Source organism: Martes martes (assembly GCF_963455335.1).
Source record: "Martes martes genome assembly, chromosome: 1".
Classification (NCBI taxonomy): domain Eukaryota; kingdom Metazoa; phylum Chordata; class Mammalia; order Carnivora; family Mustelidae; genus Martes; species Martes martes.
The window spans coordinates 1,007,729-1,031,131 of NC_137888.1; the positions used below are offsets into that span (position 1 = coordinate 1,007,729).

General features: G+C 64.2%; 2 protein-coding genes across 9 annotated transcripts in view; one reads left to right on the forward strand and one right to left on the reverse strand.

Moving 5' to 3' along the window:
- SLC19A1 (solute carrier family 19 member 1) overlaps positions 1 to 19,437 on the forward strand; it is a 37,026-nt gene extending 17,589 nt beyond the window's left edge. For 3 of the 5 annotated variants that reach the window (XM_080819518.1, XM_080819517.1, XM_080819520.1), the window contains exon 6: positions 5,373 to 7,081. In XM_080819518.1, the coding sequence (XP_080675644.1) occupies positions 5,373 to 5,564 (192 nt within the window). In that variant the 3' untranslated portion in view covers positions 5,565 to 7,081. Of the gene's footprint in view, positions 1 to 5,372; positions 7,082 to 19,062 lie in introns of those variants that run through there. The other 2 variants (XM_080819516.1, XM_080819519.1) reach the window with 2 other exon arrangements.
- Positions 7,078 to 23,403, reverse strand: part of COL18A1 (collagen type XVIII alpha 1 chain) — an 85,211-nt gene continuing 68,885 nt past the window's right edge. For all 4 annotated transcript variants that reach the window (XM_080819489.1, XM_080819488.1, XM_080819487.1 and 1 more), the window contains 26 exons: positions 22,991 to 23,053; positions 21,856 to 21,882; positions 21,039 to 21,074; positions 20,375 to 20,446; positions 20,021 to 20,056; positions 19,671 to 19,760; positions 18,953 to 18,982; positions 18,752 to 18,778; positions 18,439 to 18,501; positions 18,128 to 18,202; positions 17,337 to 17,363; positions 17,080 to 17,133; positions 16,748 to 16,822; positions 15,775 to 15,843; positions 15,204 to 15,246; positions 14,741 to 14,803; positions 11,873 to 11,916; positions 11,531 to 11,653; positions 10,816 to 10,969; positions 10,659 to 10,732; positions 10,114 to 10,242; positions 9,575 to 9,607; positions 8,494 to 8,736; positions 8,068 to 8,265; positions 7,679 to 7,794; positions 7,078 to 7,478 (listed from right to left, as the gene is read on the reverse strand). In XM_080819489.1, coding sequence (XP_080675615.1) covers positions 7,265 to 7,478; positions 7,679 to 7,794; positions 8,068 to 8,265; positions 8,494 to 8,736; positions 9,575 to 9,607; positions 10,114 to 10,242; positions 10,659 to 10,732; positions 10,816 to 10,969; positions 11,531 to 11,653; positions 11,873 to 11,916; positions 14,741 to 14,803; positions 15,204 to 15,246; positions 15,775 to 15,843; positions 16,748 to 16,822; positions 17,080 to 17,133; positions 17,337 to 17,363; positions 18,128 to 18,202; positions 18,439 to 18,501; positions 18,752 to 18,778; positions 18,953 to 18,982; positions 19,671 to 19,760; positions 20,021 to 20,056; positions 20,375 to 20,446; positions 21,039 to 21,074; positions 21,856 to 21,882; positions 22,991 to 23,053 — 2,178 coding nt within the window. In that variant the 3' untranslated portion in view covers positions 7,078 to 7,264. The remainder of the gene's footprint in view (positions 7,479 to 7,678; positions 7,795 to 8,067; positions 8,266 to 8,493; positions 8,737 to 9,574; positions 9,608 to 10,113; positions 10,243 to 10,658; positions 10,733 to 10,815; positions 10,970 to 11,530; positions 11,654 to 11,872; positions 11,917 to 14,740; positions 14,804 to 15,203; positions 15,247 to 15,774; positions 15,844 to 16,747; positions 16,823 to 17,079; positions 17,134 to 17,336; positions 17,364 to 18,127; positions 18,203 to 18,438; positions 18,502 to 18,751; positions 18,779 to 18,952; positions 18,983 to 19,670; positions 19,761 to 20,020; positions 20,057 to 20,374; positions 20,447 to 21,038; positions 21,075 to 21,855; positions 21,883 to 22,990; positions 23,054 to 23,403) is intronic.

Here is a 23,403-nt window from a genome sequence, read left to right on the forward strand (position 1 = left end):
CCCCCGGTACCTTTTTTAAAGTTTTAAAGACCGGCCCGGTCAGAAGAGCATTCGAACTCTTGACCTGGGGGTTGTGAACGTGAGTCCCGCGTGGGCTGTAGAGAGTAGTAAAACACATACGTCAGCGTGAAGAAGAAAGACGTAAGTGGGGCACCTGGGCGGCTCAGTCGGTTAAGCGTCCAACTCTTGGTTTCGCTCCGGTCACGTTCTCAGCGTCGTGAGCTCGAGTCCCGCCTTGGGCTCTGCGCGGGGTGTGGGGTCTGCTTAAGATTGTCTCTCCCTTCCCCCTCCCCCACCCCCCTTCTAAACAACAAAATACAAAAAGCAAAGGGAACAACGTTCTGTAGTTGTGCGTGCAAGTCTGTGAGCCGGCCTGAGTCACGTTTGTGTGGGGTGTGAGGTTTCCGGCAAGGCGGCTCGTCCGCGCACGTCCCGCCGCGCCGCGGCTCTCGTCGAAGAGACGCTCTTCTCCGCGCCCGGGTCAGGATCCAGCGTGTCTGTGCGAGTCTGCTTGTGGCTTCTCCGTGTGTCCCTGTGCTCTGCTCCCGCCCTCCCCCCGCAGCCTCCCGCTCTCCGGCCGCATGGGACGTTCCGAAACGGGGCAGACCGATTCCTCCAGCTTTGAAATGTTTCTTCAGAATTGTTTTAGCTGTTACAGCGTCTTTGCCTTTCCGTGTAAATTTTGGAGTCGTTTCGTCGACCTGCCGAAGTCCTGGCTGGTCTCGCGAATGTCGCGCTGAGTCGTTTCTGGGAGACGGAAAACCTCTGCTCTGTCGAGTCTGCCGTCTGTGGGCGGGTGCATTCTCCGTTTAGTTAGAACTTTCTGGGTTCCTTTCAGCACTGGTGCTTCTCAGCATATATTGTACCTGCTGTTGTAGATTTCTACCTGAGTATTTCGTTGTTTTTCTCAGCAGTCGTGAATGATACTGTATTTTTAATTTTAGCATCTGCATGTGCTGCCAGGGCTGCCGTATCAGAACACCAGAGGGCGGCGGCTCACACAGACTTTATTTCTCGCAGTCCTGGAATCCAGAAGTCCGAGACCGAGGTGTGAGCAGGGCCGGCCCCTCCTGAGCGGCCCACTGACGCGTGGACGTCGCCTTCCGTGTCCTCATGTGGCCTTGTGTGCACATCTGTGTGTCTCTCCTTCTCAGGACACCAGCCCTGTTGGAAAAGGGCCCACAGCTAGGACCCTCTCTGACCTTAATCACCTCCTTGAAGGCCTTGTCCCAGATACAGTCGCACCGGGAGTGAGGCTCTCACAGGTGAACTTTGGGCAGGACACAGTTCAGTTCGTAGCAGCATCTGTGTGTCGCGAATACCCAGAAATAAGGTCGGAGCTCAAACGCTGGTCTTTCACAGTCTCACTGAGGCCATTTATTGGTTCCGGGGGGTTGTTTCCCTGTGCTTTTAATTTCCTAGCCTTGCCTTCCTGAAGCTGGTTCGAACTTTCTCTCTCTCTCTCTTTTTTTTTTTAATTTATTTCACAGACAGAGATCACAAGTAGGCAGAGAGGCAGGCGGAGAGAGAGGGGGAAGCAGGCTCCCCGCTGAGCAGAGAGCCCGATGCGGGGCTCGATCCCACGACCCTGGGATCACGACCTGAGCTGAAAGCAGAGGCTTTAACCCACTGAGCCACCCAGGTGCCCCTCGAACTTTCTCTTTATCATTTCCTTCTACTTGCTTTATATTTATGTTGTTCATGTTTTTCTAGGTTCATGAGACGAGAGCTTCGATTAATGATGGAACTTCCTTTGTGGTGTTTTGAGTTTTCAGTGCTATGCGTTTCCCTCCTGGTACTGCTGTGGCCGCACCCGCACATTGGTGTGTTGCATTTTCATTTTTGTCCATTCCAGTGTATTTTCTGATCACTCTTGAGACTTTCTCTGACCTATAATTATTTCAAAGAGTTTTGTTTAGTTTCCAGGTGTTTGGAGATTTTCCTGTATCTCTTTGTTGCTGATTTCTGTTTTCATTCTATTTTGTGATCAGAGAATACAGTCTGTCTGTCTTTTTAGTGGACTGAGGTTTGTTTAATGGCCCAGGATGTGGTCTGTCTTGTTAGGTGTTCTGTGGACCCTCGGAAGGGTGTGATTTCGGCTCTTGTCGGATAGAGCATTTTATAGGTTCCTCTCAGGTCCTGTTGGTGATGATGTCGACTTGTTCTCCATCCTTGTGACTTTCGTCTTGTTCCGTTGTTGAGAGAGGGGTGTCGGCATCTCCGTCCTCAGCTGTGGGCTTGGCTGTCTGTCCTTTTGGTTCCGTCACGTTTTCGCTGCACGCCCGTAGCTCATCTCTTCGTTGCATGTGCCTTGGGAATGGCCGTGTGTCTCGATGGATTGAGCTTTGACCATTATGGAATGGAATGTCCTTCTCTGCCTCTGGTCATTTCTTTTCTCTGAAGTCTACTCTGCCTGCCAGCAACATCACCCATTTTCCTATAACTAATGTTTGCACGATACATTCTTTTCTGCCCCTTTACCTGTTACCCGACTATATCGTTGTATTTGAAATGAGTGTCCTGCAGACGCAGACGGTTGAGTCGTGTTCTTTCATCTATCCTGCTTTAGTAAGTGGCCAGTTTAGACCATTTACAGTTAGTGTTACATTGAAGTGCTAGAGTTGCTGCTGCCGTACCGTTTTTCTGTTCTTCTCTCTGCTTTTTATTTTCTGTGCCTTCCTGTGGATTGTTTGCACCTTCTTTAGAATTTCATTTTGGTTTATCTCTTGTGTTTTTTCAGTATATCTCTTAGTACGGCTTTTTTGATGGTGGCTTTTGGGTTAAATGAGCAGTTTGAGTGAAGTATAGAAATCTTGCCTCCTACCGTGTCATTCTGTCTCCCACTGTTAATAGTGCAGTGTCTTGACTGTTTCCTCCGTGTACCAGTACAGCGACATGAGACCGGGTTCTGACTTCTGCTTTAACTGTCCAACATTTAGAAGATTCTAGAGGAGAAGGAAAATCTTCTGTTTACCTGTGATTTGGCTCACTGTGTTCTTTCTCTTTCCTGTTGGTTCAGGGTTCTTTATGATTTCTGTTTAGAGCACCTCCTTTAAGCCATTCTTTTTGGGTAGATTGACAGACGTCTCTCTTAGTTTTTCCTTCTTCCAGGAGCGTCTTGATTTCATTTCTAAAGATTGTTACTGGATGTAGGCCTCTACGTTGATAGCTTTTTCTTTTAACTTTGAAAATGTGTTCCCTTCCTTGTGGTTTTCATGGCTTCTGATGAAAAATCCACTGTTTTCCCCTTAAAGTGTCACTTTTTTTCTGGCTGCTTTCATGAGTTTGTACTTTTTCTTTGCCTTTCATTTTCAGAAGTTTAAATACGGTCTGGTTTTCTTTGGGTCTGTCCTGTTCGTGGTTCCCTCAGTGTCTCAGATCTGTAGGTTTATGTCTCTTACCAGCTCTGGGGAGTCGTCAGCCATAATTTCGTCAAGTACTTCGCCAGCCCCGTCCTCTTTCCTCTTGTGGGATTCTCATGACACAGCGTCGTGTCTTTTGTCGTAAAGGGACTGAGATCTGCTCGTGACTCTTTGGTCTGTTTTCTCGCTGCTCAGAGGTGGTGACTTCTGTCGCCCCACTCCTGTTCACGGAGTGTTTTCTCTGTCCCGTCTGCTCTGCTGCAGATGCCATTCTTTGAGTTTTTAGTTTGGTTATGGCATCTTTAGTTCTGTCTTTTCTTGAATGTTTCTGCCCGTTCCTGCCGTGTCCCTGCTTGTTGGAGCGTTTTCATCTTGGCTGCTTTAAAGTCTTTCTCTGATGACATTACTGTCCGCGTCGTCTCAGCGTCCTTGTCTGTTGACTGTATTTACTCAGTCAGAGGCCTTTGTGGTTCTAAGTCTGCTGGGTGAGTGACTGAAAACTGGGCATTTTGGATATTACGTTATGAGATCTGGATCTTACCGAAACCCTCCAGTGTAACTGGCTTCTCCCGGCGTTGCTCTCACAGACGAAGTTGGGAACAAGGGCTTGTCACAGCCAGGAAACAGGCTCCCCAACAGCCCTCCTGACCTAGGGGTGGATGGGGACCTCCTTACTGCTGGGTGGGGATGGGAGTTCCGGCTCCCCACCTGGCCTCCCGCCTCCCGCACTTAGGAGGTGCATGGGGGCCTTGTATGGCTTCCCACGTGGCCTCAGGGGACACGTCAGGGTTGGGGTGTTCTTGCTGCCGCTGGGTGACGCTGAGAGTTCTCACTCTGCGCGCAGGGAGTTGGGGCCTGTTACAGCTTGGGGAGAGTGAAAGTCTGGGCTTTCTGTGTGGTCTCTGCTGGGGTGAACTTTCCAGCTCCCTGCCATGCCTTGACCACCACCACCTGGTTAGAGTCTGGGCGGTGAGGGTGGGTCCTGCTGTAGCCAGGGGCTCCCCTCTGTCAGGTCCCTGTCCTGGGTGCCCCTCTCCTTGTCCTTTGGCTACAAAGAACAGTTTTTGTTGGGGTATTTTTCCTTTATCAACTGGCTTTTCTGGATTGCTGGTTTCTTCAGATCTAAAAATAAACCCAGTGCAAAGTTAAAAAAGCTCAGGGGACACGTGTCTGCGTCCTCGGCTGCAGCGGCCCGACTGGTGAACCGCCCTCCACCACCCGGAGTCCCACGCTCGTGTGTGTTCTGCGTGTGGCGTCCAGGCTTCTAGCCGTAGTCGGGGCAGGAGCAGGGGACACTGAGCATCAACCCCCGGAAGCAACGTCCTTGAGGGCTCAGTTCCCAGGGTCGGTGTGAGGATGAGCTTTCCTGAAGGCATCGGAGGGTGGCGTGTGGGGAGTGGAGCGCCACGGCCTCGGGTGGGACTCGTGCCTGGTCTGGCCCGGGGATGCGGAGACCGTCCAGCACTGTCTGGCCTGGCGGTCGCTAGAGCAGCTGGGACGTGTGCGGCTGCACCTGTCCCCCAGGCGGGAACCGGCCTTGTGCTCGGGAATGCCTGGGTCTCTGCCCGGGTCTCGGGGCCGTGCAGCTGGGCCTCTGGTGCCTCGGGCTGCGTGTTCTCGACCGGGCTCTGCACACACAGATGTCCTTGAGCCCTCGGCCGCCGTGGAAACTTGACCCACAGAGGGAAGCACATATTGTCCCAAAGTGAGCAGAGTGCCTTGGGTGATCACAGAGGCCTCACCGTAAAGGACGTGTGCAGGGTTCTGTGGGAAAGTGGCGGGAGACCCCAGGGCCGTGCTGGACTGTGGCCTGGAGGGGAGCAGAGAGCGGGCTTGCACCCCGTGGGACGGCACCCGTCCCTGCCCCCTGCAGTGCTCCCATGGCCTCCGCAGGAGGAGGGAGAGCCGGGGAGGACTGCAGGGTCCCCGCCCCGCTGTGCCCTGCTCCTGCCCCTCTGCGGGGCTGAGTTCACCCCTCCCACCCCAACCCTTCCCCTCTCTCTGCCGCAGTTTTTCATCTACTTCGTGTACTTCCTGGTGCTGTTTGGCGTCTACCTCTTGGGGGCCTTGGTGGTGGTCGTGCGGCATTTCCGGGACGGCCGCCGCGCGCCCCAGCCCCCGGAGCTGAGCCCCGCGGAGGAGAAGGCCATGCAGCCGCTGGCCGCCCAGGAGCAGAGCCAGCAGCCCGAGGCCAAAGCCTGACCTCCGACCCTAGAGGCCACCGCCAGCATCCTCCACGTCCTGGGGCCTTGGCGTTTTGGGACAGATGCCCCGTCCACGTCCCCGCCCCTCGGTGTCAGCGATCCAGGTGTCCGGCCTCAGCTACATTCCAGGGTTCAGACTGTGGAACCAGTGACCGGCGGGGACCCTCCACGGCACCTCCCTGTGCCCTGCGCCCGGGGGCTACCTGCCTCAGGAGGGGCCGTGGCTTGTCTGGCTGTGGCCCGAGGGTGGTGCCCCTCCGCCCTGCTTGGCACTCTGGTCCTGTCCCCTCGCCTGCTGGGGACACTCAGGCAGCTGCTGGGACGCTGGGGACTGGCCTGTCCCTGCCCACATGCGGTGGGCAGTGGGGTTCACGTGCCTCCTCATCGTCACCCCCCAACCTGGGAGGCAGGCGCTGCTTGTCCCTGGGGACCCTTGCCTGGGATGGGGACTCGGGCCCCGCAGCGCGAGGCTGGGGGCCCGGACCTCCGCGGCTGCAGCTCAGTTTCCCGGGTACTTGCCGGAGTGCTCTTCCTTTTTTAAAAAAATTACCTGAACGAGAAACCTCGGGGGGCTCTTTTGTCCTGTGGGGGAAGCTGGACATTGACCAGCAGGCCCCTGTCAGGTGGACGTGGGGTCGCTGCCCCCAGACCCCGCTTCTCCCCAGGCCTCCAGTGGCCTGCCCGTCCCCAAAGTGGGTTCAAACTGACCTACCTCAGCAGCGGCTGCGGGCAGCGTGGGGGCCCCCAGGGCCGCCGCACTCACCCCGAGGCTGACGATGAGCAGGCCAGTGCGGTCGGCTCGGCGCACCACGCTGTCGAGGTCCTGCAGCCGCGAGGGGACCCGCCCGGAGGGCGCCCCCTCAGGGTCTCTCAGCCCGTTGTGTCCCTTCCAAGATGCAAGACTGTCTGCTCCCCTGAAGGGGATTAGACCACAAGCCCCAAGCGTGGGGGCTCCTGGTTCTCTCCTAGCCTAGCGGGGGCAGGGGTGGAAGGAGGTGGTCAGGAGGCCAAGGAGGGCCCCCGGCCCGTCCCCTACCCCAGGCCGCTCGGTCCCCCAGCTGAGCGCAGCCCTTCCCACGGCTCACGGGGTCTGGACCAGCACCTCTGGGTGCTGTGGGGGGAGGGTCGGGCATCCATGCGTACGTGCCCCGTGAACCCTGTGGGGCGGGGGCAGAGGACGCGGGGGAAGGGGCTGTGCCCCCCTCTGGTCACTGAGCACATGACGCAGGGCTCTGGCCCGGGGACTCCCGGCCCAGAGAACCCTCCCGTCAGTGGCCGCTCAGCTGGGGAGGGAGGGCCTGTTACAGCGCCGCAGCCCCTGGGGCGGCCCAGAGAGGGAGGGAGGCCCCTGGGAGCCGAGTCAGCACTGCGGGGGCCACGGAGGGCCCCAGGGGCGTGCACCCCGCCCCTCCCCCCCATAGTGAGTCCCCTTGCCGGGGACAGGGCCCTGCGTGAGGAGGGGTGGGCGCGAGAGTCCTGGCACCAGGCTTTGTTTTAAACTTTTTAAAAAATACACTCTTTGGCTTCCTTTTATTTCTTGAGGGTTACATTACACGTGAGCCGTACAAGAAAGTGTCCCAGCCGGGTCCCCACCCTGGGGGGGAGGGGTGCTCCTGCATGGCGCTTCTCCCACCTCCTGGCCTCCCAGCGGGCTGTCGGGCTGCCCGTCTGTCCCGTCCGTCCGAGCCGGCGGAGCCCCTACTTGGAGGAGGAGGTCATGAAGCTGTTCTCGATGCAGAGCACGATGAAGGCGTGGTGGCAGCTCGCGGCCTTCTGCCCCAGCAGCCGGCCTGCCAGCAGGGAGGACGCTCGGCCCGTGACGCCCGCAGCCTCTGTCCGCCACGTCTCACAGTAGCTGTCGGTCAGCCGGCGCCCGCTGGGGTCTGAGCCGTGCCACACGCTCTTCTGGGGCCTGCGAGACGCCGCGCCGTCAGCCCCAGACCAGGGCCCGGCTACTCAGGGCCGAGTGGGTGCTTCCCAAAGGCCCCTCGTGTTGGCTGGATGTGGGGCCCATGAGGGGGCGCAGAGCCGGCCATCCCTGGTCCCTGGGGGTCCACCTCCCAGACCACACCCCTGCCGCCACTGCTGGGGGGCGCGGCCCGGGGAGCCTACCAGGCCGGGTGCTGCAGGACGTCTCTGCCGTCAAAAGAGAAGATGCGGGCCCCAGGCTTCAGCTGGCCCTCGGAGCCCGAGAACAAGGCCTCCCAGCTGGGGAACAGCTCCTCGTCCTGGGGAGGGAAGCGCACTGGGCCTCATTCCCTCCCTGGAGATGTCCTGCCAGAGGCGGCCCGCCTCGCACGGCCCCTCCCCGGCCCGGACTCCAGCTGGCCCTGAGGAGCACACAGTGGTGGACGGAGGCCGAGGCGTGGGGGCCGTTGAGCCCCCCAGCAGCATTTCCGAGCCTGAGCTCCAAGGACGCTGCACGCGCGGGCCTGGCCGCAGCTCAGGGGGGTCCAGCCCCGTGGGAGGCTCGGGGGGGCCCCCAGGGCCGCCGCACTCACCCTGAGGTTGACGATGGGCACGCCGGTGCGGTCGGCTCGGCGCACCACGCTGTAGAGGTCCTGCAGCCGCGAGGACAGGAAGGCGCGGAAGGTGCCAGGGAGCCCGGCGGCGCGCGCCTGCTGGAAGCACTGGAAGTCGGCCCCGCGGATGCCGCGCAGCCCGCCCGGCTGGGGGCTGTTCAGGGCCACCAGGTGCAGCTGCGGGGGGAGAGCCGCGGGGTCAGCCGCCAGCCGTTTCCCAGGGGCTGAGCGTGCCCCGTGCTGGGGGTCCCGGGGTCCAGAGCGGCCACCGCCAGCCGCCACCCCCGCCCAGCGCCCTGGCAAATCCCTGCCCTTTCCTCCACCGGAGGGCAGGTCCCAGGCCTAGAGAACCCTCCCGGCAGCCCCGGAGTCCCTGTGGGCTGACATCCCCACGGGGTCGCTCACCACCGGCTGGTAGTCCTGGTGGGTGTGGGTGTGGCTGTGGGTGGGCCCGCCGGTGGGGCGAGGCGGCTGGAAGTGCCCGTAGGAGCCGTGGTGTGGGGCCCCGGGGTAGGGCTGGGGGTCCGGCAGACGCGGGGGGCTGGCCAGGATGTCATCTGCCCGCCAGGGCCGCACCGTGGAGTGGGTGAGCTCCCGCCGGGGGTACGGGTTGCCCGCAGGGGGCTGCAAGGCGGCCACCTCGTTGTCCTGCAGACAGAGAGGCGGTGGCAAGGGCCCGGTGCTCCTGCCTGGACGGGCTGAGTGCCGGCTGCCTGTCTGGGACCTGCTTCGTCCGCACCCCGGCATGTGGGGAGCTGCACGGTGGACCCGCTGGCCCTGGGGTGCCCTGGAGCGTTAGGGCGGGAGTCCGGCCAGCCTGGTCCCGGCAGCGGTCACCTGGGCCTGTGCTCAAGGTCAGGACCACATCCCTGGCTTTCCAGCCCTTCCTGACCCCTGCAGACACCCCAGCTCTCCGCCCCCAGGCCCTGTTCCACCCCAGCTCAGGGAGGCGACCCGCACCCCGTCCAATCCCCAGCAGCACCGGAGGCCTCCTGACGCACCGCAGTCTGCCTCGGCCTGTATCCCAGGGCCCTACGACCGGGTCCCCGCGCTAGCGATCTAGAATCACATAAATCGCCCGTTCCCCACCATCTCCACCACGTGTCCTCCTGCTGGGAGCTCCACGGGGCCCGGGCCCGCGTGTCCCTGTCTGAAACAGTGCACACGGGAGGGCCCAGGACCAGGCTGAATGAATGAATGCGTGCGGAAGTGGACCCCCTGGGCTCTGAGCGGACAGACTGGCGGAACCTGGGACACACACCCCCTAAGGCAGCCTCGGTTCCGGGCCGTTGGAGAAGAGCCACAGTGGCGGGAAACCCAAATATCTCGGGCCCCCAGGCGTCCATCTCTGAGCCTGGCACCCTCGGAGGGTGGTGAGCGTGGCCCGAAGGGAGGCAGCCTCATGGTCTGTGCACCCCTCCCACACCCCGCATCCCAGGGCCCCGGAGCCGCCGTCGTTGGCTGTGGAGAGGAGACGGCTCCTTACCGTCCCGCGCGGGAGTGGCGTCCGTGCCTCCAGCTGGAAGAAAATGCAGGGGTTACCCCACTGGCCCCCGATGCCTGACACCCCACCCTCCCCGGCAGCGCCTGGCACACACCACCTTCCACGCGTTTACTTTTGAAAGTGGGAGGGGGGCGCTCGGGGAGCTCCATCAGTGAAGCGTCTGCCTTGGCTGGGGTCATGATCCCGGGGTCCTGGGATCGAGCCCCAGGCCGGGCTCCCCGCTCAGTGCAGAGCCTGCTTCTCCCTTCCCCCCACCCCGCCCCCGCTCATGCTCATTCTCTCAAATAAATAAAAATCTTAAAAAAAATAAACAGGAGGGTCACTTCTCCGTGAACCCTAAACTCCAAAAAACAGTCCACTCGTTAAACAGTAAAGAAACGTCGAGAAGAGCGCCGTCTGTCACTCACCCCGTGAGGCGTCCACGGCTCAGGCCCGCCCCTCCCGCGTGCTCCCCCGACCCCTCCCACACCGCAGGCGGGCCGGGGACGCGCTCTGCCCCCTCGTGCGTGCGGGGAGCTCACCAGGACCTTCCGCAGCCCGCCGCGGACCCGGACGTACAGCTCCTCCCTCTCGGCCACGAAGATGAGCCAGCCCTCCGGCACCTCGGGCACCTTGTCCAGCATGGTCTGGTACGTGGCCCAGATCCTCACCTGCCAGGAGCCCGACCTGGTGGGTCCCCGTCCCACACAGGCAGCACCTGGACTCATGGGGGTGGGGGCCATCGTGCGGGCTCGCGTGTGTCCCTTTCCCCACGAGGCTGGTCCCTGAGAAGGCTCTGTGGGCTGGGGAGGCCCCCCGCGGGGAGGGCTGGACGCCAAGTCCCCACGTTCCCCGTGAGCTCTCCGGGGGCCCCTTCTCACTGGCTGGCCCCCCGAGTCCCCTGCTGCCCCTGGCTCCCACTTCCGCTTCGGAAACCACGTCTCGAGGCTGCGGTGCCCTTGCCACAGGGCCAAAGCTGGGCCCAGCACTGGGGGTCTCTGAAAGCCCACCCACAGTCGTCGAAGGGAAGGGCGGCCGGCCAGGCCGGGGCAGGGAGCATCTGACCAGACACTGGGAGGACTCTTACCCCGGAGGACGTGCCCATGGTTCCAGGGGGCCCAGGGGGCCCAGGTGGGCCTGGGGGGCCGGGAACACTGATGGCTGTAGGAGAGAAACCAGACATGGAGCTCGTGGCCCCGGCTGGACTGGTGGGAGCCCAGGACCCCTTCCCCTGCCAGACTTACTTTGCCGGTAAGGGCCAGGAAAGGAAGGGGGCCCTGGGGGACCCGGGGGTCCAGGGGGCCCAGGGGGTCCCTGACGCCCCTCGTGGCCGATGCCAGGGGGTCCCTGAGGTCCAGGTGGGCCAGGCTGGCCCCGAATGCTCTCTCCCTTGGGACCCTAGTCGGGGGGGGGTCAACAAAACAGGAGACAGAAAAGCCTGAGGGGGGGGGGCTGCATTTTCCAAGAGGTCCTGCAGGGAGCAGCTCCGAGCACCCCTGCCTCCCTCCCCGCCTCCTCCCTCCCCATGCCACGGCCTGGGAAACCTGGCTTCCCACACCGCGCATCCTTTGCTGGGACCCAATCTCAGAACACAGACGGAGGGGCAGCCCCCCTGACAGCCCTCCTTCCCCATCCGCCCCCCAGGCAGAAGCTGTGGTCCGGGCTCCCTGGAGACTTTTAGGGCGGATGGTCCCAGAGGAAAGATCAGTGCCAGCTGGAGAGCAGGCGTGACGGGCTGGGTGAGGGTCCCTCGTGTCCCTGCCCCCCCGGCTGGATGGAGGTGCGCCCAGGCCACGCGCCCCCCCATCCCGAAACTGGGGATGAGAACTGGAGGGGAGAGCTCGCGGGCACAGCCTGTGGGCCTCACAGGCGTCCACGGCCGGGCTGCACCTGCTGCAGCTCCAGCCCGGGACCCTGGGGCCCTGAACCCTGGCACAGGCCCGGGGAGCCCAGACTTACCGGAATCCCAGGGTAGCCTGGCGGGCCGGGGGGGCCGGGCACACTTGAGCCGAAGAATCCACCACCCCCGGGCTCACCCCGTTCACCCTTCTGCCCAGGATCCCCTCGGTCCCCCTTCTCCCCCTGTGGATGGAAACGCTGGTCTGAGACGGCCCGGCTGCCACCACAGGCGTGGGGGCAGGGCTGACCCCAGGAGGCCCCGTGAGCGAGGTGAGGCGCGAGGTGAGGCGGCGGAAGCTTCCGGAGCCCAGGTCCGGCCTGACGGACGGGGCTCGGCTCCCCACTTCCCCGCCCTGCCCGAACCCTGCGGAGCGCGAGGCGGGTGGGGCGGGTGTCACCCACCTTCATTTCAGCCTCCAGCGGGAGGAGGTCCAGCGGGAACTGTCCTGCAGGAGAGAAGCGGGGAGGGCGCCTCCGTGAGCCCCTCGGCAGTGCCCCACCCCCAATTACGTCTTCCTTCCTCGCCTTCCAGAATTTCTGTTTCTGGGGGGGATTCCTGGCGGCTTGGCCCGGTGCCCGGAACCCCTGCCCAGAAGCCCCCCCGCCGTGGGAGCCACCCTCCTGACCCTGTTCTCCAAATGACACGTTTTTAGGATTTGTTTTTGTTTACGCGGGGTCGTTGATTTTTGTAAAGTCTCCTCCTGACGGCGGTGAATTGACTGATTCCAAGGGTTTATCTGCACGTCCTTTCAGGAGGTCCATGTTCAAACAGGGCTTGAATGGCAGTTTTATTCCTTCCTTTCCAAAAACACCCAGCAGGGATTCCGCTCCCCGGCTTCCCGCCGTGCTGGGACCCCCGTGGCAGCCAGGGTCCGAGGTCAGAGGGTCAGAGGCCCGGGCACCCCCCAGGAGGGTGGCCGTGCAGGCTCCCCCCGCCCGCCGCCCTTCCGCGCTCCGTCTGGCAGGGGGCGCGCCAGCATCGGGGTCTTCTCCGCGGCCTGGTCCGCACCTTCTCATTCACGGCTCATCTCTTCCCCAAGGTCACTTTGCTCTCGTCCTCTGACTTCTAGAGCCGGGGCTGAGACACGTGGGGCTGCGACGTGTCGAGCCGTTGAAACACGGCGGCTGGGTGAACCCCGGGGACTGGGGCCGGGGCCGGGCGGGGGGGCCTGCCTGGTGGGAGCCCCTCTGGGGTCCTGCTGCCCCGGGGCCCACGGGGGCCGCCGATGAGGGCGGGGAGCCCCTCACCACCTTCCATTCCAGTGTGTCTGCTCCCATGTGCCTTCTCCGCATCTGGAACGTGCGGCCCTGACGCGGACTTCCTGCTCGCTTGTGTCCCGCGCGGGCCCGTGGGGTGCAGACCGGGCCCCAGAGAACCCTGTGGTCGCCGGGCGGTGACCTGCCCAGCGGTGACCTGCCGTCAGCCGCTCCACCTCCCGTCCGAGCCGCTCTTCCATGCGTGGTCCCATTGCCCTCCGGGAGCCCCACACCCCCCGAGACAACTGCTGTCCCGCCCAGGCCTGCTCTTGACCTCGCGAAGGCATGTTGCTGGGTGCACAGAAATCCGGGATTGCTGTGTTTTCCTGATGGGCTTCCCCCTTTATCGACATCAACAGTTTCTTAGAATTTCTGGCAACGTTTCCTGCCTCAAGATAGACTTGTGTGACCTCTTTCTCATACACACACACACACACACACAAACAATGCGTTTGTATGCACGTGTACACTAGTGCGCACACACACACCAACGTGTACATGCGGGTGCACACACGCACACGCACAGGTAGACACAGGTACACACAGGTGCACACTCACACACAAGCACACAGACAGCTCCCTTCCCCACAGAGGCCTCCCCGTCCTCCCGCGGTCAGCAGGTGTGTCCTCACGCTGCCGAGCGTCTCTGCTGAGCGGCGTACGGTTTTGTTCTCATCTGGCTGACGGGTTTGTCCTGTAACTGCCGTAGCCGCCGTCCTCATGTTTGATGCACCGAGTGCTTTCACGTTCGACCCACTCCTCCTGCCACTTTCTACGTGTCCGTCGGCTCTGTTCTCTCTCCTCTCCGGCCTTCTCCCCGGGGCAGGCCTCCCGCGTGTCAGCTTCCGCGGCGCCCTCCTGCTCCGTTCTCGGCTCGTCCCTGAGCCGGCAAGGTGCGTCCCGACTTGAGTCTGGCGTGGCCGAGGGCCACCTGCTCCGGGCGGCGTCTCTTCCCTCAGCGACGTGTACCGCCGGCGTCACCTCCATCTCCCAGAAGGCCCCACGGTCCCGCCAGGGCTGGTCCTGGGACGGCCTCGTGGCTGCTGCTTCTGGGCCCCAAGGGGCGTCTCAGTTTCGCAGCTTCTCCACCTCCTGGAGCCTCTTCCGGCGACTCTCTTCTCGCCAGGAGTCCGGTCTTGACCGGTTGTGTGAAGGACTCCTTGAGTCTCTCTGTGGTCTTGGAAAACCCTTGGCGCCTTCACATGCTCTCCTGCCGGTGTCCCCCCCGCCCCAGCCCTGTCCCCTGGCTCGGCGCAGTCCTCCCCTCCCCTCGCTCCCTCGCCCGTCCCATGCAGAGTCCTCGGGTCCGGCTCTCCCTTCCAGAATGGAACAGATGCTTTCCACGGGTCCCAGCTCCCTGCGGACGCCCTCGCCTCCCCCTGCTAGAGCACCCTGTCGCCTAGGTCTCCGCCGCAGCTGCGTCTCCCGGGGCCTGCCTCGCCCGCATGTGCGCTCCCTCTTGCGTTCCGGTCCGTTCTGGCCATTCTGTTCTCCTGCTCAGCCTCATTAAGCCCTAGTCTCCGCAAGCTCGACAGCCCTTGGAGGAAACCCGGGGTTTCACCTCCGACCTGCCCTCACTCTGAGCTGCAGCCCCCCCCCCATGGAGGTCCTGGCGGGCCACCCTGTAGTTGGCGCTGCCTGGGGCTGGGGGCCCCGGCGCTCTGGGCTTCCGGTCTGCCGGCTCCCCGACGTTCACGCTGCTGTTTTCTTGTGTTTCGTCCAGCAGGGGAAGAATTTGGCAGAAGGTTCTCCCCGCCCCCCAACCCCGGAACAGTCCGGCCGATGAGGGCTCCCACACACCATCCCGGGACCCCGACACACTAGGCCCAGCCCCACCCCCCAGCCCTGCTGCCAGGCCCCCCAGGTGTCTCGCACCCAGACCTAGCGCCACAGGTCCTGTCCGGCCCCGCGAGCCTGGGAGGGGCTTCTTCCAGCAGGCGGGCAGCCGGATCAGCACAGGCGCATCAGTGTCGGGGAACCTCCCGGACCCAAGGCCGCCCAGAGCATCCTCACCTGGTGGTCCTGGAGGGCCCACGTCTCCTTTGTCACCCTTGGGTCCAGAAGGCCCCTGGAGCCCTGGAGGGACAGAGGTGCCCGCACCTGTCAGGGCATGTGTGATAAAGCCCTCCGGCCCACCACACCGGGCCACACCCTGGGGCAGCTGCGTCACACGGATCTGGGACACCTCGGGGCAAGAGCTCCGCCCCAGGCTGCCCCCGGGGACCCCGCCCCTCCTGCGGGCGAGCGCCTGCTGACAGCAGGCAGGGCCGGGAGCCAGTGCAGGCCGTGCTGTGTCCCCTGCTGTCGTGCCTGGAAGGCCGGTCTGGGAGGCCCCGGGAGGCCCCGCCGGGCGGCTGTGACTGACCTGGATTAAACGCCCAGACTTCCTGCTGCCCCGGGAGCAGAGCGTCCCCGGGCACTCAGCGTCCTGCAAGGGGCCACCGCCCGCCCTCCCCGAGGTCCCGGGCGTCCTCACCTGGCAATCCTGGGGCTCCAGGGCGGCCAGACTCCGTAAAGGCCTGCGGAGAAGCTGCCAGTGAGGGAGGCAGTCTCCGAGCGGAGCTGGCCCCCACGCAGGCCCCCCAGCCCAGAGGCCCCGCCCCTCCGCGAGGCCACACGGACACCCCAGCAGGCAGCGAGGAGAAGGGAGAGGAAACCGGGCTTTGGGGTCGGAAGCCCTGCTTGTGATGGAATCTGGCCCTGCGGGTCACTTCATGTGGCTGAACCTCATAAAGCAGCGTGTGTGTCCCTCCAGGACCCGGGGGCCGGAGCCTCAGGCTCCCAGATCCAGAGAGGCCCCGCCCTTCCCCAGCCCTCCTGCCCCAGGGAGGGGCCTGCCAGGTAGGTGGGCCTGGGTCCCAACCAGCCAACCCCTCTGCCAGAAATTGTTAGCCCCCTCCCTGGGGGTCAGCCCCCCAGAGTTCAGCCCCTCCCTCGGGGTCAGCCCCCCCCCCCCGGGGGTCGAGCCACACACCCCTGGGGGTGGGCCTAGGTTGGGCCTGTGAGGAGGAGGGAGAGGAGAGAACTCGGTAAACGGGGGAACTCACGTTGCTGTCATAGACGGGAACCCCAGGAGGCCCTGGGGGCCCCGGAGGCCCAGGGGGACCGGGAGGACCCTGCACGGGGAGAAGAGCTCTGTCAGTCACGTTCCAGCCAGGTCCGAGAGGGGACCAGAGGGGCAGATGTGGGTGGGAGCATTTCTAGAAGGCTCAGTGGCATCAGAAAACTGAACGCGGAAAGCACAGAATCAGGAAGCGTCCCGTCCGCTCCGTGGCTGTGGGGGTCCCTGGGCACGGAGCCGCCCCTCTCAGAACATCCCTCGGGACACGCGCAGAGGGCGACAGGACTGCACGGGGGGCGAGCACCCCAAGGCGGAGTCCGTGTGTTTCCAGGCTCAAGGGGCAGCCCCAGAGGCCCGCGCCGGAGGCCGAGCTCGGGTGGGAACTTTCCCTACTCCTGCCCGTAGAGGGAGCCCGGCGCCGCCCGGCGGCCCGAGACAAGGGCTTCTTCTGAGAGTGGCCAGTGTCCTGGACCATGTGCGTCGGGAGAGACCAGCGACGGGTGAGGTAGTGCGCCATCCCCGCCTGCCCGTGGCCACCCCCGTGCCCCCGCCCGTGCCCCCGCCTCGGGGCCGGACCTCCAGGAACAAAGTCCCCCAGGGCGCCAGGCGGCTGGCTGGGCGCCTGGCCGCAGGGTTGTGAGCAGGTCCCGCCTCTGCAGGCAGAGACGATTACAAACGCCTGAACTACCAAAGAAACCCCCGCTCGGAAGCCACCAGAGGCGCTGAGGGTCACGCCGTGGTGCGGGGCGAAGGGAAGCCACCACGGCCGGGGGCGTGTTTGGAAGCGGCCGTGCCCTCTGAGAGCCACGCGGGGTCTGCGTGGCAGCGTGGGCGGGTGTGTGCGTGCGTGTGGGGACCTCGTGTCAGCGGGGGGGGCCTGGTGCCAGCGGGGTCACAGTGCAGGGAATCCCCTGCGGCCCTCAGTGTTCCTGACACGCCGCCCCTTGGGGGACACTCACCCTCACACCGGAGCCGACGCCGGGGTGTCCTGGCTCCCCTTTCTCCCCCTTCAATCCGTTCATCCCAGGGCGACCCTGGGCCAGAGCACAGGGTAGGGGGCTGCTGGCACTGCCTCCCATCGGGCCTCGCCCGCTCTCGGTTCCCACCCAGGATCTCCCCGGGAGCCAGACGCTGCGCCCCAGCCACCCATGAGCTGGGCATCGCTGGGCTTTGTCCTGGAGACAGCTGTCCTCATGCAGGGACGGTCCCCGGGGCAGGGCATTGGGAGGGCCCGGGGTCCTCTCCCCTCCCCCATGCTGCCCGCACGCAGCATGAAATCCCAGGTCCTTACCGGCCGCCCGGGGAAGCCAATCTCTCCCTTGTGCCCTGGCCGTCCGTAGGGACCCTGCAGAAAGGAGCAGCCACCTTCCAGCTGAGCAGAGACCAGCCCCGGCTGTGGCCTGCCGCCCGCCACCTGCCCCCATGTTTGACAGGTGTAGCTGGTCTGCTCGGGCCACTCCAGCCGGGCCATGGCCGGCGCCTTCGGGGCCTGCATGTTCCTGGACACTGCACGTGCGTGTTTGCTGTGGGGGGTGTGGGGCTACTCACCGGGGGTCCTCGGAAGCCAGGCTCTCCCTGAACGGAAAACCAGAGGCACCGTCAGACGGCAGCAAGTCACCCCCCACCCGGCCGCGCCCTCGGGGCTGTGACAACACCAGGGAGGGGAGGATACAGCAGCAGGCAGCAGCTCTGGGCTGGGGTGCTTGGGTGAGGCCCGCCTGGGGGCCGCCCCGGCCTCGGGCTGGCAGAGTTCTCTGGGCCTGGAGATCCAAGGTCCCACAGCCAAAGAGCCTTCGGGGCCCCTGTAGGACTGCCCCCCACGGCCACCAAATCCAGATCCAGCTACCCCCCGAGACCCTCAGAGCCTGTCTGGGGGTGGGGGGCCTGGGCACAGCCCCCTCAACCCACTCTGAGCCTCCTGAGGGAGGAGGGCTTGGACCCCACGGCAGCGGCAGCCCCTGAGGGACGGCCGCATCCTCAGGGCGGGGCATCTCCCACAGGCGAGGCCTGGACTGGACACCCCCACCCCCCGGAGAGTCCCCAGCCCGTCTGCAGGGTAGGCTCAGCCGACAGGCAGGGGAGAATCAGGGGCCGGCCGGTGGTGGCCAGGCTGGGCATGCCAGGCTCTGCAGGACGTCGAGGTCCTTGCCAGTGTGGCTGTGACCAAGGGACAGACAGGAAAGGGCCAGGGGCCCAGGCTATGGAAGTTCCTGGAACCCTGCTCAGGAGCGGCTCTCGTGTGGGGGCAGGAACTGGCCCCTCTCGGGCCCTTCCACAGCCCCTGGCAACGCCCCTCCCCGGCCTGGTTGAAGGTGGGTGGTCTCAGGGACCCGACTCACCTTGGTCCCTTTCTGGCCTGGCGCCAGCATGCTGCCATCGGGGCTGAAGACCGGGCCGGGCTCGCCCTTCTCACCCTGGAACAGCGCGGGGGATAGGCATGAGGCCGGCTCTGGGGAAGGGGGGTCCTTGACCCCCAGCCCCCAGAGCGTGGTGAGTGGGGGCCTCCCCTCCCTGGGCACTGGGGTGGGGGAGCCTCCACGGGCCATGTGAGGTCAGAATTGGTCACATGCTCCTGGCCACAGGTCATGTGTCCACCCCTCCAGGGTCATGGCGAGGGCATCCCTGGGCAGCTGGTGCCCGGGCCTCTCACCTTGGGTCCTGGGAGGCCCTGCTGGCCTTTTGAGCCCAGATCTCCCTTCGGCCCAGCTGGTCCCTGTGGGGAGACAGACAGGAAGGAGGGCCACGTGAGGGAGCCTGTCCACCACAGCTGCCTCCTGGCCGGGACCTGAGTCGGGCGGAGGAGGGCCCGCGACACGTTGCCCGAGAACCCCACCCCAAGCCTCCACCCTGGTCCTGGGGGGCTTCCGCTCAGGACCCAGAGGGCTCCTCAGCTTTGCGGGCACGCTGCACCACTGGGCTTCCCGGGGTCCCCGGCTGGCGCAGGACAGAGGGAGGCCACTTACGGGAAAGCCCGCGAACCCTGGCCGGCCCTGCAGGAGAGAGGGACGGGTCAGTGCAGGGCGCGGGGCGCGAGGCGGGTCAGCACTGGTCAGGGGATGGGTCGGCGCGGTGGGGGGGGTGCAGGGGTGGGAGGTGGGGGTGCGGAGAGGTGCAGGGTGGCACACGGACGCGGGCTGCCGTTCCCACCCGGACAGCACATGTACCTCGGGTCCAGGCACGCCGGCCAGCACTCTCTGTCCACACGCCGGAGAAACACGGAACCCAGGAAGGAAGGAAGAGACACGTTTGTGACAAAAGTCCACTCTTCTTACAGGATCCACAGAACCGCACAGCAACGCCGTGCAAGAAAAACTGCCTTCAATCGTCCTCCAGGCTTTGGCCTCCAGGTCCCTCGGATCAGAGGGGAAGCCACCTGCTGGGAGCCTGCCCCGCACCGGAGAATCTTCCGGAGACCCTGGGGCCCGGGGCCAGTCCCCCACCTCCGTACTGGGCCTGGGGCTGGAGTGGAGCCGCCAGCGTGGGCAGCGTGCGGGCGCGGGACCGGGGACCCTGATGGGGAGGCCTGTTCCGTCTCGATTTTCCGCTACAAAACTTCCGTTTTTAAAAATTTAAAATTTAAATTTTTAAAATTTAAAATTTAAAATTTAAAAATACGGGGCTGGACACACAGCCCCGTATTTTTCTCCTCTTAGATAACGTAGAAGTGTCCCCGGAATGAGACACGGTTGCGGGTTCTGAATAGAACCGACAGACCGTAAACCCTGGCGTCTTTGGGGGTCCCCCTGGGTGGGGAGAGCCGACGGGTCCCCCCATGGGGTCCGGGTTGGGGCTGCACCAGCTGTAGCCAGTGCTGGGGGGGCAGAGCGGCGGCCCCCCCAGGCCTCAGAAAGGGCTCTCAGAAAGCGGCTTCAGCGTCCTTACATCCTGCTCCGACAGGTAGACGACAGGCCCCGGGGGTCCGGGGGGTCCGGGGAGGCCGGGCTGTCCCACTCCGTCCCTCCCTGGGTCGCCCTGGAAGAGAAAGCTTGTGTCCAGCACTTAGATTGCTTGCGGGGGTCTCTGGACGGGACCCGCATGCCCTCTGGGTGTGAGGAGGTGCCTGGGGCCGGCCTGAGAGCCCCCCACCCCAGTAGGGCAGGTTCCAAGCCAGGACCCCAGGCTTGAGAGGTTTGCCCCAAGTCTCCGAGGCCATGCAGGTGGCAGGGGGCGGGGACAGCCCCAAGGCCTGGACATGCACCTGCTCTGCCCGGGGACCCTGAGCCCCAACTCACTTTCTCTCCCGGGGTCCCTTTCTCTCCTTTGGGTCCCTGCAGAGATGAAAAGGAAACGGGTCAGAACCTGACCTCCCTCCCCGGAGACCCCAGAGCCCCAGCACAGGCTCCGAGTGAAGATGGAGAGAGTTCTTCCTTCCTGGGGGAGGCGCTGAGCCAGGCCAGCCCACAGAGGTCTGCGCCAGGGTCTGTGCCCCTCGGGGTATAGAGGACTGGTCAGGAACCCCCAGAGACGATACCGAGGCTCTGGCTTTATCAGAGTAGCTCCTGCGGGGTGGTCCCCCCCATCGCAGTCCTGGGGAGCCACTCACCTGGGGGACGGTCCCCCCATCGCTGTCCTGGGGAGCCACTCACCTGGGCTCCAGCTGTGCCCTCTCTGCCAGGGAGGCCGGGGAAGCCGGGAGGTCCATCAGCCCCGACTTCTCCCTGTATCCAACATAGGGAGAGACAAATGTCAGCCCACTCGCCTGTGAACCCTGGGGTCAGGGGGCTGAGAAAGCCGGGGCTTCTGCAGGTCACCAGCTCACACCCCCAAGGGCGATTCAGCCCAGTGGGCCCCCAGCATCCTCCTTAGGAGCCCCAAGGGGCAGAGAAGGGGAGGGGACCATGGTTGGACAGACTCGTGTGGTTCCCAAGAGTCACACCTTAGAGCTGGGAGGAAGCCTGTTCTGGGGTGGGGGTGTGTCCTGGCATGTCAGGGGGCAGGTGTCCTGGACGGGGGTGTCCTGGGGGGTCAGAATCCTAGGGTGTCCTGGGAGTTGCCCTGGGGGTGGGTGCCCTTGGGACAATCCTGGACTCTAAGGAAGGAAGGCTGAGGCCACACAGCACAAGGAAGGACCAGAGGAAGAATGACCCTGGGTCTGGCCTTGAAGGTCACTCCATGCAAACCTCATCCTTAGTCCCTTGGCTCCAAGGGGATGGGGCGATGGGGTGATGGGGCAATGGGGCCCCTCCCTGCTCCGACTGGGACTGGGGAAGATCCCTGACTTCCCGAACCCAAGAAAATGCTCTTCCTTACCTTGGCGCCCGGCGGTCCGGTTACCCCAGGATCCCCCTAGAGTGGGAGAAGGGCCCGTGAGTGTGGAGCACGGCAGCCCACCCCCATGGCAGCGCCGACCCTCTCCCTCCTCCAGGAGGTTGGGAGGGCTAGTGATGCGGGTGGCCTCTCCCAGACCCCACCCTGCCCCATCCAGAGCGGGGGTCCCCGGGGGCCGCGGGGAGCTGTGCGGGCCCGGTGAGCTGACGCATGCGGCCTAGACTACTCCGGAAGCTGGGCCGTCCGCTCGCTCTAAGGAGCGGCTCCATTTTTAAGAAAGCGAGAAATTGTGTCTTTCTAAAACGCGACCTTCTGAGACATCCCAAAGTTTTGCAAATCAAAGCAAAACCTTCTAAAACAACATCCATCAGGGGAACATTCCAGAACACCCTAGACTGGACCTGCGTATGCCCTTAAACCCACGTGTCCGGGGGGCCATGGCATACCCGTGGGGTGCCCTCCTAGGGATCCCACCCCCCGGCCCCCCATGGGGAGGGGGAGGGGCTGGTGGGGAGCAGAGAGTAAAGCAGGGAGGTGGGAAGAGTCCCAGGGCGGTCACCCCACTGCCCCGGAGTCTGGGAGGTGTGGGGGGCAGGTTCCTTCATCTCCCCAGGTCGCAAGCACCCTCAGATGTGCAAAGGCAGGGACCGCAGCTTTAGAAGGATGCCTCCCCCCCGACAGGGAAGCTCGGGGCGGGTGGTGACCGTCCCCTCCCATCAGGGCTCCCCGTAGTTCACAGACGGCCCAGGGCGAACTCCTGCTACTCCCCTAGTATGGAGGGAGGGGGGTGCTCACTGACCTTGACCCCCGGCGGGCCGGCGGGTCCCTGTGGGACAGAGAAGGAAAGTAGCCTGAGGTCCGGCAGGGAGGGCCTTCCTCCCACAGGTGCTGGCAGCCCCGGGCAGTCCCAGGAGCGAGGGTCTGTTCTGGGCACCAGCTGGACGCCTCAGGCAGCACGCGAGTGACCGCGGCGGGCGAGCCTGGTGCCCTCCACGAGCACTGGCCGCCGTTTGCTGGAGTGATGGGTCAGCGCCTTCGAGCAGATGGGCCACCGCCCTTGGTCCTGCCCCAGGCACGGGCTGCACAGCTTTGCTGCGACCCCCCCGGGGTCTCCATGACCTCCACGGTCATAAAACAGCCCTGCTGACCCCTCCAGGGTCAAGGGCATTGAATCTGTGTACTCGGGTCTAGGACCCGCGCCCCGGAGACCTCGCTGCCACCTCCTGGCGGGTCCCTCTGCCCTCGGGTCACGGTAAGAATGACCTGTCACCTCTTGGATCACATCCACGGGAGGCCCAGGCAGCTCACTGAGCCCAAGACCAGGGGCTTCTATTACGTAAAAGACACCAAATTAAAGGGCAAACAGCTCACCAGGGGACTCCTTTCCGCCAAGAGAAGATTCTCCTTAATGTTGCCAGCGGCTCGCCCTCGCCAGGTGGGGTCTGGACCCATGGTAGACGCTGGCCGAAGGGCGTCGGGCATCCGGTGGCCACGACCGAGGCACTGGCCACCCCCAGGACGTGCCCCTCACCTGTGCTAAGTACTGGGCCTTCTAGGGCACCAGCAGCTCCAGCCAAACCCAGGCCCGACCCGCACGCACGTTAACAGCAGAACGAGGAGGGATTTCACGGGAATGTGCCCGTGTTCACTGAAAAAATTCTACTCCGGTCAAAAGTTTATTACGTCCCCAAGTTGGAGCCATGCGGAGGCTGGAGGATGCTACTTTCTGGAAAGAGCCACCTTTCGGGGGCCGCTGTGCCTCCCGTCCACTCACTGCACCACCGGGCGCTTTCCCGTGTGCAGAGTCCGCTCCTGTCCCAAGGGCCCAAGTGTGGATGGTGCCAGGAGCCAGCGGCCTTGCCGGGTCCCACTCGGGGGCTGGGCCCGGGGACATCCCCTCCCCGAGAGCCGAGCGAGCCCCGCGAGGACAGTACCTGCGGCCCGCTGGCTCCCTGAGCCGTCGACCAGAAGGGCACCCCGGAGCCTTCCATGTCATCCTGCGGAGAGCACAGGAGGGGCGCCTGGGCGGGGGTCTCTTACAGGAGCAGCCCCTTCCTCGAGCCAGCGGCTGGCACAGACTCGGCCGTAGCCGAGCGGGGTGGGCTCCGAGGAGAAGCGGCAGGGACCCCGCTGGGCCCGGGCAGCCCCCCGAGCACGTGCCGGGGGCCGGGCTGTCTGACGGGGTCTGGTGTCTGCTCTCCCGTGGAGCAGCCTTGCCGCAGCGGACACGGTCCCTGAGCAGGGACCGCACGAGGAAACGGGCGGCGGCTCCTTGCCACGGCCCACGGTTCCACCGTGCGGCACCGTCCAGGCGCTGCCACGGTCGGGAGTCGGGCAGGGCTGTAAA